The sequence below is a fragment of the Ammospiza caudacuta genome, chromosome 4 (assembly GCF_027887145.1).
Source record: "Ammospiza caudacuta isolate bAmmCau1 chromosome 4, bAmmCau1.pri, whole genome shotgun sequence".
Lineage (NCBI taxonomy): Eukaryota > Metazoa > Chordata > Aves > Passeriformes > Passerellidae > Ammospiza > Ammospiza caudacuta.
Genome location: NC_080596.1, coordinates 22227041 through 22239734, shown reverse-complemented (window position 1 = coordinate 22239734; position 12694 = coordinate 22227041). Strand labels below are relative to the sequence as shown.

General features: G+C 36.3%; 1 protein-coding gene across 1 annotated transcript in view; it reads left to right on the top strand.

Annotated features, from left to right (window-relative positions):
* Positions 1-12694, top strand: part of TTC29 (tetratricopeptide repeat domain 29) — a 125098-nt gene that overhangs the window by 20616 nt on the left and 91788 nt on the right. The window contains exon 5 of the mRNA XM_058804312.1: positions 7732-7917. Coding sequence (XP_058660295.1) covers positions 7732-7917 — 186 coding nt within the window. The remainder of the gene's footprint in view (positions 1-7731; positions 7918-12694) is intronic.

The window sequence follows — 12694 nt, the reverse complement described above, 5'->3', positions numbered from 1 at the left end:
TTTAAGAATCATTCAGCAGTTCACCTCAGCTAGAACTTACCATGATGTAGCAGCCACAACAGCAGCTGACCTGCATTTGCTCTTCAGCTGCCACAGTTCAAGCTTGAAAGGGTGAAGGTAATATTTGGGTCAGCAAGTGGTGAAAGTTTCATAGCGTGGTTGATGTTGCTAATATTAAGTTGGCTGAAATTTTACCTATCTCAGGTAACAATTGTGCTGAAAAAGAGATAGCAGCTGTACATGATGGCCATAAAAATTCATTACTTGTAAGTTTTGTTATTAATTGAAACATCACAAAATGTTGGGATTTGAACCTGGAGTGGTATGTGGAAAGCAAAACACTTACTTTGTCAGTAAATAATTTTCTTATTTGTTATTTAATTTTTCTCATCTGTTACTTTTGGATAGTAGGGTATTACTGTCTTAATTTTGAATATTACTTAGAACTTTGAATTTTAGAGTTTTATGATACTTTCCATAGTGTACAGAGCAAGCTATGTACACATTCAGTTTTCATATTTATTGGTGGAAAGTGTTAATATTGTAATGGTTTCCACAGTTTATTGTTCTAGGACACCACAATTCTGGACATAAATAATTTGCTTGAACTGAATCAGAGCCATTCATCACAATGTGCAGGCTGATATCAAAGAGCAATTACTTTCTTTATTGCTGTGTTTGAAAATAGTAGAATTTTGTTTACCAGCATTACACTGATTGCCTTTACACACGTCAGTAAAGGTTCTCTGTTTTCGTTTTTAATAGAATGTTTTGGTTGAACTTCAAACTGTACAGGAGTTGTCTTATTTTTTTAATTTCCTATTACCAGTACTTTACTGTGTGCAAAGAAAACAGCTTTTCTGGCCAACTTAAAGTCATTTTTGTTGCATTTGAATATCTCCCAAGTATTTAAAAAAATAGAGAGGGAACTTTAATCTTGAAGCTTTTCAGAAAAATGACTGATGGAATTATTTTGCCCTGATTTCAGCATTATTTTAAAAGCACTGGCAGAAATATTGCCAATTCTTGACTGTATTTTTGTCTTGCCTTCTTTATACAAGCAAAGTAAATGTTTCTGACTTCAAAATTGAGGGAGTTTTAATTATTCTTTGATGTTGCTTTATAGTGGACTAACCTCTTTTTTTACTAGTTCTGGTTTCAGGAGCTTAGGGGAAAAAAGGAGGTAGTTGAGCTGTTTAAATATGTATATAGTTGTAGGTCTTTTTATAGAAGAATGCAGGATAAATGCCAGAGCAAAGGATCTGCACAGCTCAGCATTTCATGTATACAGTGATTTCTTGGCACATATATGGAAATACTGGGGATTCCTTCAAAAGGAAGCTGTATGTTGTATTTATCAGTACTGATAGTACTCTATCAATACAGAGTGAGCTGGTTTGCTTGTAGACATTGAAAGGAGTGCAAAGCAAGTTCCAGCTCAAGAACAATTAAAGGAAGAGGTGTCCCAGCTGTTAACTCTGCTTTGCCAGAGCAGGAATGCAAAACCCGGGAATGTACCACAGTTCAGTGGCTGCAGCTTGTGCTGGGTGCTCAGCACTGTACTGGCAGATCACTGTGCCAAAGCCAGAGAATGGAATCCTCAGATATGACCACCCCTTCAGAAGGGCAAGACACTGCTTATTAGCTGATCCCTGCAGCAGCTGCTGGAAACCAGGAGTTAAAACCTGGGAGCTGCTGCCCTTCTGAGATTCCACCTGCTCCTGGTTGCTGACCCCACTCAACCTTTGTGCTATGCTGTGTGCTAAATGCTGAATCTGTGCATGTGCTGCAGGCTGCTGACCCTTGTTCTAGACAGTACCAGACACACAATTAGAAAGAAGTGACAACTTGGCTTTCTTTCCCTCACTTCAGTGTAGAGAAAAATTTTGACAGTATGAGTTAACATTTGTTTTTGTTGTAAAAGATGTCTTTTCATAAAATGTATGAAAGAAGCATGAGTATTTGATGTGCATGCTCTGGAAAATCTTTGTCCAGTATACTCAAGGTCAAAAGCAGAGTTTAGCATTTTACAGTAGAAAGCTTTTTTGTAAGGTTATGCCTTAGGCTTGGGCTAGAAACATTGCAATAACCATATTGCCCATGCCATTTTGAAAAAAAAAATGGAAATAGGTTATGCCTTAAAAGAAAAAAGTATAACAAACCCTCTTTTAATATTTGCTTGGATGAGGCTTAGTTTTGTTTGCTTTTGAGGGGCTGGGCAAGGGAATGCTGTTTTATTTTCTAAGCAGGTTTGTCACTCCCTACTTAATATTTTATCACAGAAAAAATGCAGCAGTTGCTGGAGACCAGTGGAGAATTTTATTATTTTTGTGGTTATCTTACAAAAAGTTGAAATGATTCTGTCCAGGAAAGAAACCAAACCATCTCAAAATACAGCCACTTGTAGAACTACCATTAAGTAGAACAGCCACATTAAGAACTACCATTCAACGGAAGGAGCACTTGTTAAAAGATTTCTGTAGTATGTTTTTGTTGCAATAGCTTGGAGTTCCCTTTTAGCATTCCAAATTACCAATTAATTGACTTATATTATTATCATTAGCTGGTTTTAACCTTTACCCAGTAAAATTATACCATTTCCTTGGCATTTTTTTTAATAGACTGTTCGTTGATCAAGCATTTTCCCTATATGTACCTGGAAGTGTTGGGAGTGATGTGCTCTGTGCACACTCTAGGAAACAGTTTTTGCCTGTAACTTGGTGTCATCATGCTCACAACTCACACTGTCACTTTCTTCATTTGTAGACTTACAGCTAAACATTCAGGAAAAAAGTTTATCCATTTAAGAATAAACTCTCTGGAAAAAATGAGTGATTGAGGAGTCTTCTACCTATAGATGTAGAGGCATCCTTTTTCTGAACAAGCAAAAGGGACTGATTCTTTGCTATGTATAGATCCAGGTGGAAATAACCAATTGCAGCACCATATTCAGCTGCAGTTTGTGCTTCTTTTTGGTCTAACATCTTCCATCCTGAATCTTTCTCTGTGTTAATTCTTCACAGCATCAGCTCTCTTGCTACTAAGTCACTGATTTTGAGCTTTTTGGCAAAAGAAAAGTTAGTCTTCCAGCACTGTGTCTCATTCTGACATAAAAAATTACTCCTAGTGATTTAATTGACCTTAGGCCACACCTTTATGTGCCTTCAAGAGTGAAGGGTCAGTTATAATCCAGTCATACACACTTTAAACAGCTGACTGCAGGATGAGTGTTAACACCTGTTGAAAAGTTTCCATATGGCCTTTGCCTGGAACAAAGCACTGACTGGTGGCTTTTTGAGTGGGAAATAAGGACTCACAGCTGGATGTTGAAAGATCCTGATACCTGTAGTTTAAAAATCAGTGCAAGTTCTTCTTAGTGGAAAATGGAACACCTGCCTATCTTATTCTTCAAAGGAAACACCAAGCCAGGATCTCTTCCTGATGTTTTCATCTGTTCTCCAAAGACCATTCCTGTACTTCTTTCTCTTTCTTTCACTGCATCCTGTCACAAAGGAGATCATAGAGATATGGCAGCAAGTTGTACTTGAGTCACACTAGGATGGCTTGCTGGCTTTCTGTGAGTTTCTTTTCTCTCATGTTAGCCCTGTTGGGCTTCTCAAGCTGCACCTCACTATCCCTTGCATTGCACTGCTTAGTAGTTGTCTAGCTGAGCACAGCGAACATGCAGATATGGATCTGAGTGATCCTCTGTTCTGTGCCTTGCAGTTCTTGGGAAGAGCCCAGGAACAAAGGTATTGTTCAGTGGGCTGATCAGGGCCTATGGCTTGAGCACAAGAGGAGATGCTACTTGGTAGCTGAGGTGCACCTAAAGAGGTCCTGATACACAGCAGGGAATACCCTGTGTGTTTAATATCTGGGATTTAATGTTTAAGCTCAAGTTGAAGGTTTTTGGTTTTTTTTAAATCTCTGTTTAATAGAAAGATCACAGGAAGATTTGATAGGCCAACACTCCTTTTGTACATAACACTCAGGGAGTTGGTTTTAATTTTTTTGATTAACAGATACCTAAAGATGACTTGTCTACATGTATTTTATAATCAGTTGTAGAGAAGGTACTCTACAAAACCAGAGAGTTCAAGGTTTTAACATCTGAACTGCTTGGAGTTTTTATAGAAGAGAGTGTTTACCTATTCCTATAGTCCTCTCCTGGGGATGTAAAAGTTCACTTTCACTAAGTCTGACACTCTAGCTTTGCCACTGTCAGAATAGCATCAGTTAACTTCTTGATCGGTAAGTCAGACTTGGGATCTGAACCTAAATGCCTTGTGAAAGTCTGGGGTGTGGGGGTGTGTTTCACGGCCTGTGTATCGGGTCAGCCCTGCCCAAGGCAGCGCCAGAGCCAAGGTTGTCTTTGTGCACTGCTCATTGTTATGCACCGGCAGGATCCTCAGCACAGGTCACGTTAAAGTTCATTCAATCAAAGCCCTGGCAGTAGCTGGAGTCTGCCTCGGGTCACTTCCATCCCTTGGGATTTGTAGAGCACTACCTGAAGTTATTTGCGTAATTTTATGTCACACGAGTGCCTTGATACTTTGTAGCAACGATTTCAGAGGAGCAAATCTGTGTCAAGAGTGTCTGTGTCCAATGATGATCCAATTATCTCTTCTCTTTCTGGCTTATTGCAACCATTTGTATGCATCCTCTGGTATCTTTGAGTTCATTTTCACTTGGCTGTGATCTAATGTGTATTGTTATCTTTATGTTAGTGGTTATAAATAGGTTTTGGTTTTTGCTGCTCATGTGATTGTGTGCTTGTAATCATGGGAAGCTCTGCCTCTACTTCTGAGATAATCTCTAAAAGCATTCCCTTGTGCTGCAAGCATTGTCCAAGTCAGGATGAGATAAATCTCACCCAAGAAGTATCTGCATTTCTTCACTGAGAGGAAAGAAATCCTAGGTAACTCCTATCTGTGTCTAAATTGGTTAGTTTGGATGAGTCCCAACTGGGTGTTGACTTTATCTCTGTGTGTTGTCCTGGTTTTGGCTAGGATAGAATTAATTTTCTTCTAAGTAGATGGTACAGTGCAGTGTCTTGGATTTAGTACAATGTTGATATGTGGGATAGATAATGATGTTGCATAGATGTATAAATATATGTTATACACAAATACAGGCATGTATGTATACGTGTGTGTGTGCATGTACACAGATAAATACAGGTATATTAAGCCCAACCCAGGTTTTTAATTTCCATTAATTTCCATTAATTTAATTTCCATTCCATTTATTGTACCAAAATAGTCTTAATTTCTCATGTATAAATATGTTTAATATGATGTAGACTCCAGGATCTTCTGAAAAAGAGGCACCCAAAGGTACTTTTTCAGTCCTGAGGTGAAACAAAAGGCATGAAAATTCACAGTCATGAAGAATATTCAGATTAGGAATACATGAAGTCTGTATATTGATAATTATTCCTCCAGAAGCTGAATTTTGAAACTTAAGCTGATGTTTTGGTTTAAAACCTTAGATGCATATGGTGAGATGATAATCTAAATGTAATTTCTGTGCTATTTCTTTTCTGGTGATTTTAAAGAGATTGTGAATCACTCATTTATTGGAAGGGATGTTATCTCTTTTAAAATATAAAAATAGAAATGTATATAATATACATTGCTTCAAAATAATAATTTTATATATTTTAATGGGGATTATTAGAAAGAAATCTGAGGTTACAACTTCATGGAAGGCAAAATTCTGAGAAAATAGATAAGAAAGCAAAATAATAAATAAAATTAATAAAATAACACAAGCAGTAAAAGTAGTGTTGTTTACCAATAGAGGATGAATTTTTAAATCAAAAGATAAAAAGAGTGTTCAAGAATGGGGAAAAGGTTTCAGCTCGATTTCAAAAAACTTGAAGCACGAAGAATTAAATGTTCTCTGAAATTACCAAGATGGAGAAAAAAGGAGAAACAAGTAGTAAATGAACATCTTGAAGACTACAGACATGATTAGGTAGTAGCCCTTTTTCTCAAAAGAATGAAGTCCTTACTGTGTTGTGCAACACACTGAAGAACTTTATCAAGATAGAAGTCAAATAACAGTCATGACAATAGAGAGAATGAGAGATTTACATTTCTTCAATTAGATTATATGTAATTTGTAATTTTAAGACAGAACATACTAGAGCGATGCTGACAAATCCCTCTTGTGTGGTTTAGTGATGAATTTAAAATACTTGTTTCAGTAATTGCTGCTGTGTGTTCCAAATAGTGCAAGTGAGTTACATAGGTGGTTCAATTTTGAGTCATTTAGCTCATCCTTTTGGAAGCTGGTTTTCCCCCAGTTCTTCTTGTAGATAATGGAAGAAGAGAATCTTTTGATTGAAGTGTTTTGGAATGGCTGTCATAGTTTTAAAACACTTGGGAAAGATCTGGACTTCAAGATCTTGCCTACACTGAAAAGATTCATTTTTTATCAGTTGATTTCTGTGTGGTGCTCCATACCCAGAATTAAGAGGGGTTTTTCTTTTCTCCATTCTCTCTCCTTTTGAGCAAATCTTACAAATTGCAGAGCTCCTGAAAACAAAGCAGTTCTGTTCACACACCCAGTTTAACCAAAAAGTCTCTTACCTGCTGCCAGACATGTGCTTAACTCCTTTTTACCCATATATGTGGAAATTCCTATTAGAGCTGGCTGTTTGGCTCATATTCATTTAACAGCCACAAACACACTAAGTAGCCCACCAAAACTGCAATGGAATTTTACCTAATTATTCACATCAGGTTCATGCTCTACTTTATTATTTCATAGATTTTTCACCATCATATAAGAAATAGATCTTTCAAATTCACTAACATTTGTCAGGAAAGTTTTAGATTCTATTCCAAATTAGCAAAGTTTTGGAATAATTCAAGGCTGGTATCTTGTGGGATTTTTTTTAAAGGTGCTTTTCCACAGGCAATAAGTTGTTATTCTGTAACTTTAAATTGTAGGTAATTTTGTATTGCTGCGTAGATTTAGGACTTGCAGATTTTTTGTGAATTTTAGGGATAATGTGTATTCGTTCAGCTGTCTGAGATGATAAAGAGTAGAATCCAAACTTCAGGCCATGGAGAAAATCTGTGACTTAGAATCCACTGCTTTCCACATTTGTTTTGAGAACAATTCCTTGGTGAACTGGGTGGGGGGTTCCAAGGGAAATGGGTGCAATTTCAGTTTGTCTTTAATTTCTAAGAATGCTAAGGTATTAAACATGGGAATATACATGAAAACTCAAGGCCTCTCTTGTAAGTCATACTTTGAACATGTAAAATTATATGAATTAATGGATTGTGTTTGCAGAGTGTTCTTTTTGATTCTTATCTCCATCAACACAGTTGTTACCTTATAGGTCCAAGGTTTGGAAAGCTCTTAGGCCTTTTCATAGCCCAGAGGCTCAGACAAATGCTTCTCCAGTCTCACTCTGACTTCTCTTTTGACTAGCCTGGATAAAACTAGTGTTTTATCCAGGTTCTGCTTTATTTAACTGAATTCTGGTTTTGCACACAGAAATGAGAACAAAAATGTTTCCAATTGCGCTTAATTTGTAAGATTATAATTTTCCTCTTCAACTTCTCTGAGTGAACACATAGCAGAACTTGATGGCATTTGAATGGAAGAAATAGCAATAGCTCTTAATTTTAATTGTGATTATTGCTATAACATGCAAAATTTCTGAACACTGATGATAATATAACATTTTTATTTTGATTTTTGTTTTTAAAGGGCACTATGAGAAGGTGTATGATAACCAGCTTAGCTTGGCCTGCTGTTTCAATGACCCTGAGGACAAATGGTTGAGTAACTACTTCTATGAGCAAAGCTATCACACAGCCCAATTAGTAGACATTGATGGTGGGAAGAGAAAGGCACAAGGATATCTAAACATGGGCCTCCTTGAAGAGGAAGAAGGTAAGGCACTGACATCACAAAGCTGCTTTGGATGGCATCTCTAGTTACACAAACTGGGCTGCATTAAAAGAGCTGGGGACATGTAGTTCTGTAATGTTTAATCCTGCTTCTGATTTACACTTAGATAAACATCCTGTATTTTGTTCTTTTTAAAATGATCTTCTGGTTCTCTTGTCCACAAGTGACACCTTCTTTCTTTGTTCCTGACTGCCACCTTGGTGTTTGCTTCAGACTTAGACCTCACAACCAGCTCCCTTTCTCCATATACATCCTTAAACTGGGAGTCTGAATTCAGAAGATATTAAGAGAAGTAACTAGAATCATAGAACAGCCTGAGATAGGTCCCTCTGAGGGACCTTGACAGATGATCTGATCCAACCTTTCAAGGGAAAGGGAGCCTAAATGAGATTATTTTAGCACCCTGTCAATTGCATCTTAAAAATCGCCAGTGATGGGGGCTCTTCCACATCCCTGGGGAGCCTGTTGCAGTGAACAGTTGTTCTCACTGTGAACAATATTGCTTTCTTATATCAAGGTTAACATTGTTTCTGTATTTAAGAGCAGATATTACCTTTCATGGCATAGGGGTTTGTGCATGGATAGCAGTCTGAGTACAAAAAATGCATTTTCCTTTGTTTGCCTAAAATCCTTTCATGGTGTGGGAGGGCAAGCAATGAGTAAGCCTCTAGTAATTGAATAAAGCCTTTCTTCCAGTTCTAATTTGTAAGTTTACTGCATGCCTAACTATTGCTTAAAATATGTGATTTGTGTAGCCACAATGGTTTTGTTTCTGAATTTGACTGTGGGTTGAAGCAATTCCAGCTCTGAACTCAACTTGTGGCTGGTTTCTCATGTAAAGTGGCTTCTCTTAAAAAATAAAAATGACAGAAATTGAAATATTTTGTGGAAATAGTCTAATTCTATTAAATGTCTGGTGGAATGGATGTGTTTTGAAAGATGGCCCCATTTCCCAGCAAAAGTCTGGATCTAAAACAAGAAGTCTGCAGCTCTTTTTATTTTATTGAAAAGGTGTTATCCTATTTTTTCCTCTTGCTCTCTTCCAGCTGACACATGGCACCTTTTTTTTATATTTCCTCACATCTTTCTAGACTGATGGTCATTCACTCTGTTTTTCTGTGAACTGTTGTCTTATCTTTCTTGCCTGCAACACTCAGACCTGGATTCAGTTTTAAAATTTGAGCACGTACCAATAATCAATCAAATGGAAGGATTACTTTTCCTACTCATGGTATCATCCAGTTTCCCAGTTGATAAGATAAGCAATTGCTTAAAGCCCAGCCAGTCAAACCAAGTCACTTTCATTTTGAATGAAAAATGCTTAGGTCGGTTATCTATTCTTACTCAGTAGAATAAAATTACTGAAAATTTGCTGGATTTTAAGGGTTTTTTTGCAACCTTTTTGCTTGGTCCTTTAGTTACTAAAAAACAAAATTTTAAGGCACAGACAAGCAAACATTAATCTCTACTTGTAACTTCAAAGGCTCTTACTGAGTGTGACTCACTGCTGTTACCCAAGCACTGCCTAAAAAAAAAATTTAATGTTTTCTACTTTAAGATGTCTTAAGTAAAAGTTGTTGAATACTTAAATATCTTGAGGCCCATTATAAAAGCACATAAGTAAAGTTATGAAATAGCCTGAGATAATCAGAGAAGCAGAAAGTTTATTTTCCTGCTGAAGAATATTAGAAACTTTTAGAAGAGAAGCTTCTTATTAACCTTATTAACAAGAACTAAAGCAAAGTGGATTTTCAGTGCCCAGGGCAAAACTCCACTGAACCTGTGGGCTCTGTCTGTTGAAAGTATTTTATTTCCAGGGAGAGAGAGGTAAAAAAAATAAAGAAGCTGAGAGAGTAAGCATAGGATTTGCTTTGAGGGACCACCAAGAAAAAAAGACAGCAGATGTATTCCATGCACTTTGTATTTTTAGGGGTGAAAAATCGATTCAAGGGCAAGTTTTGATTGGAGAAAACATGTAAGAGGACATATTGGGTTGGCATTCTATAATATTCCATCAGTTTTAATGGTGTTATAAGTAAAATTTTAATTCTGCTTTTTCTTTTGTTCAGTTATTTATAATTTGATAATTAATTTGTGAACCAAATTAGTCAGATTCCCTCTTCTCTGGAGGTGTATCTACAGGAATAAATGTAAACATCTGGTGCCAGTTGTTCTCAGTTCTCTTATCCAGTAGTGTATTTTTCATTACTTGGGAAAGGAAGCTGTCTGTATATGCTTAGGACTGATTGCTTGGGAGTATAAAGTTAAACATGGACTTGTAAAGATTGCTGTTTGCCTTGGAAGAAAATCAATAAATTTGCTGGGTAATTTTTGTGTAATCAAATTTAAAGTTCTTTGACTTTCAGCCTGGTCCCTGTCCTAAAGGCTGGATATAACCTGATGTTCATTAATCTTCAAAGCTAAATATTTGAGGTGTTGGTGGTGTAGACTTCAGTCATGATATTTGGATGCAGTCCATTAGTAGCTGCCAGTAAGGGAAAGAAAACAATAAGTGAGTAGCCTGCTACAGAAACAAATGGAATGTTCTGCTTGGAGCAAACATTATTTTAATGGTATTTCTTCACAGAATGAGATTTTTTACCTCTTCCCTAAAATACTCTGCCTGTAAAATAAGGTGTGAAGCATTCACTGATTATTGTAGGAGTGTTCAGATTTTGATGCTCTTCAGTTAGCTGTGCTACCCGCCCCCCCAGTTTATCTTTCCTCAGAGGGCTGATAATGAATCATTTTATTACTTTTGTTACTCATTATTTTACTTTATTTACTCATTTATTACTTATTTTTTCATATAGCCCTTTAATGTGCTGATGTTACATTACAGACACTGAAAATGCAATAACATAACACATTTTTCTCATGTTAAATCCAGAATTACTTGTTGACTAAGTAAGCACCAGCTTTGTGATAGAATCTCTTAAGAAATGTGAGTTTTAAAAAAAAACTTTTCTTCCTGTGTTTTCAATGCATTTTCAGAAGTAATATCAGTCATTATAAGCATATAAGAGAGTAAGATTATAATCATAGTTTATGATAGATTATATTACTGTGCTTTCTGCTGAAGTTAATTGTGAGCTTGAGGTTACACTATTGTATTTTGCAGAAGAAACAGTTGGAGTCCACTGTAAAACACAATGTCTAGTATTGTTTTGTACAGGTTCTTACCTCATTGCAATATTTGAGTGCTTTCTGTTTTGTGCTAAATGCTTGCTACCTATCATGCATGAAGTGATATGCACCTTAAATATATGCATCCCAAATTTTAAGGTAATTTATGTCAATAAAAAGAGCACTCTGGGGGAAAACAAGGAGTTTGTACTTGTAGGAGCTCTTTGCTTCAAATATGTTACAAAAAAAACAGATAAATTTCTATATTATTCAAAAGCATAGCTCAACCAGGCATCTGAACTTAGGGTACCTGTCAGTTGCAGTGCTTACGAACATTTCTGGATACACTTAAATGACTGTTTGAGAAAGCATATAAGTATCACAGTAGAGTCCAATGAATAAAACTTTCACAATTAATTGCAAATGTGTATCAGTGCCACTCCAGAACCTGAATCTCCCCTGCTATGAGAGCTGTAAGATGTGTGGAAATGATGCCATTATTCTCAAGGCAGTGGTGACTTTGAATTAGTCATCAGATTTATAGTTTGCCAGCACATAAGGATCAACAAAAGTGGAGGTAATACTTCATCTGAAGTCTTTACAGGCTGAAAAGATTAAAGCCAGGCAGAACTGGTGAGATAAAGGGAGCAAGTACAAAACAATGTTGGGAATCTCAGAGCTGATTCCCACAACATACAGCTAATCCAAAAACCCAGTTTTGTCCATGTAGGTGTGTTTTTTAGATTGCAAACCTTACAAGACTTCAATAAGGAATTCCTTTAGTTCTTTCTAAAATAGCTTAGACATTTCAAAAATCTGCCATATTCTGCAAATTAATGAAGGGTTCAGTCCTAATCCAGCTCTGCCTTGATTATAAGCAATGTTAAATTCTGATTGCTTTTCAAACAGAGCAACGTTATGCCAGAGTTCATCACTTCTGATCACTTTGCACCTACTCCAAAAATATTAATTAATTGCACCTGGTTTATTTGAAAAGGTGTAATTGTTTTATCTGTGATCATGGATAAAATATGGGCTATTTCATGTGTTGATAGATATTTTTTGATAGAAACTTCTCTGGTTGAAAGACTTACTGAATGGGAGAGACTATGGAGTTTAATTTGTTAGGGGAAAAAACCACCACACGATTGTTGCAGATTTTAACAATCTTGATTGAAACTGAGTATAGGATTTTCCCTGTCACTTTGCCATTGTATTGAAATTGAAGTTTTTATTAAGGCATTGCAGAAATTGATCGATAGGTTCTGATTGTGTTTAAGGGGCATTTGACAGAATGTCTGGATTGGAAGGAACCTCTGAAGATCACCTAGTCCAATTGCCCTGCTAAAGCAGGTACAACTGAAACAAGTTGCACAGGATAGCTTTGAGTTATGAAGCTTAACTATTAATTACTGGATATATTTGCTGAACAACAACTTAAAGATGGATCATGACATCTTTTGGTTTTGGAACATAAAAAGTCTAAACTGTTTATTTTCTTGTTCTTAGTCAAGAAATTCTTGTTAAGAATCCATTCTTACTACGAAATTGTTGATTTTGTATTTTGAATTGTTTATGGCAAGTGCTTTTTAATTGAAAACTGTAATGTATAAATAATTGAGATAAACTCAGC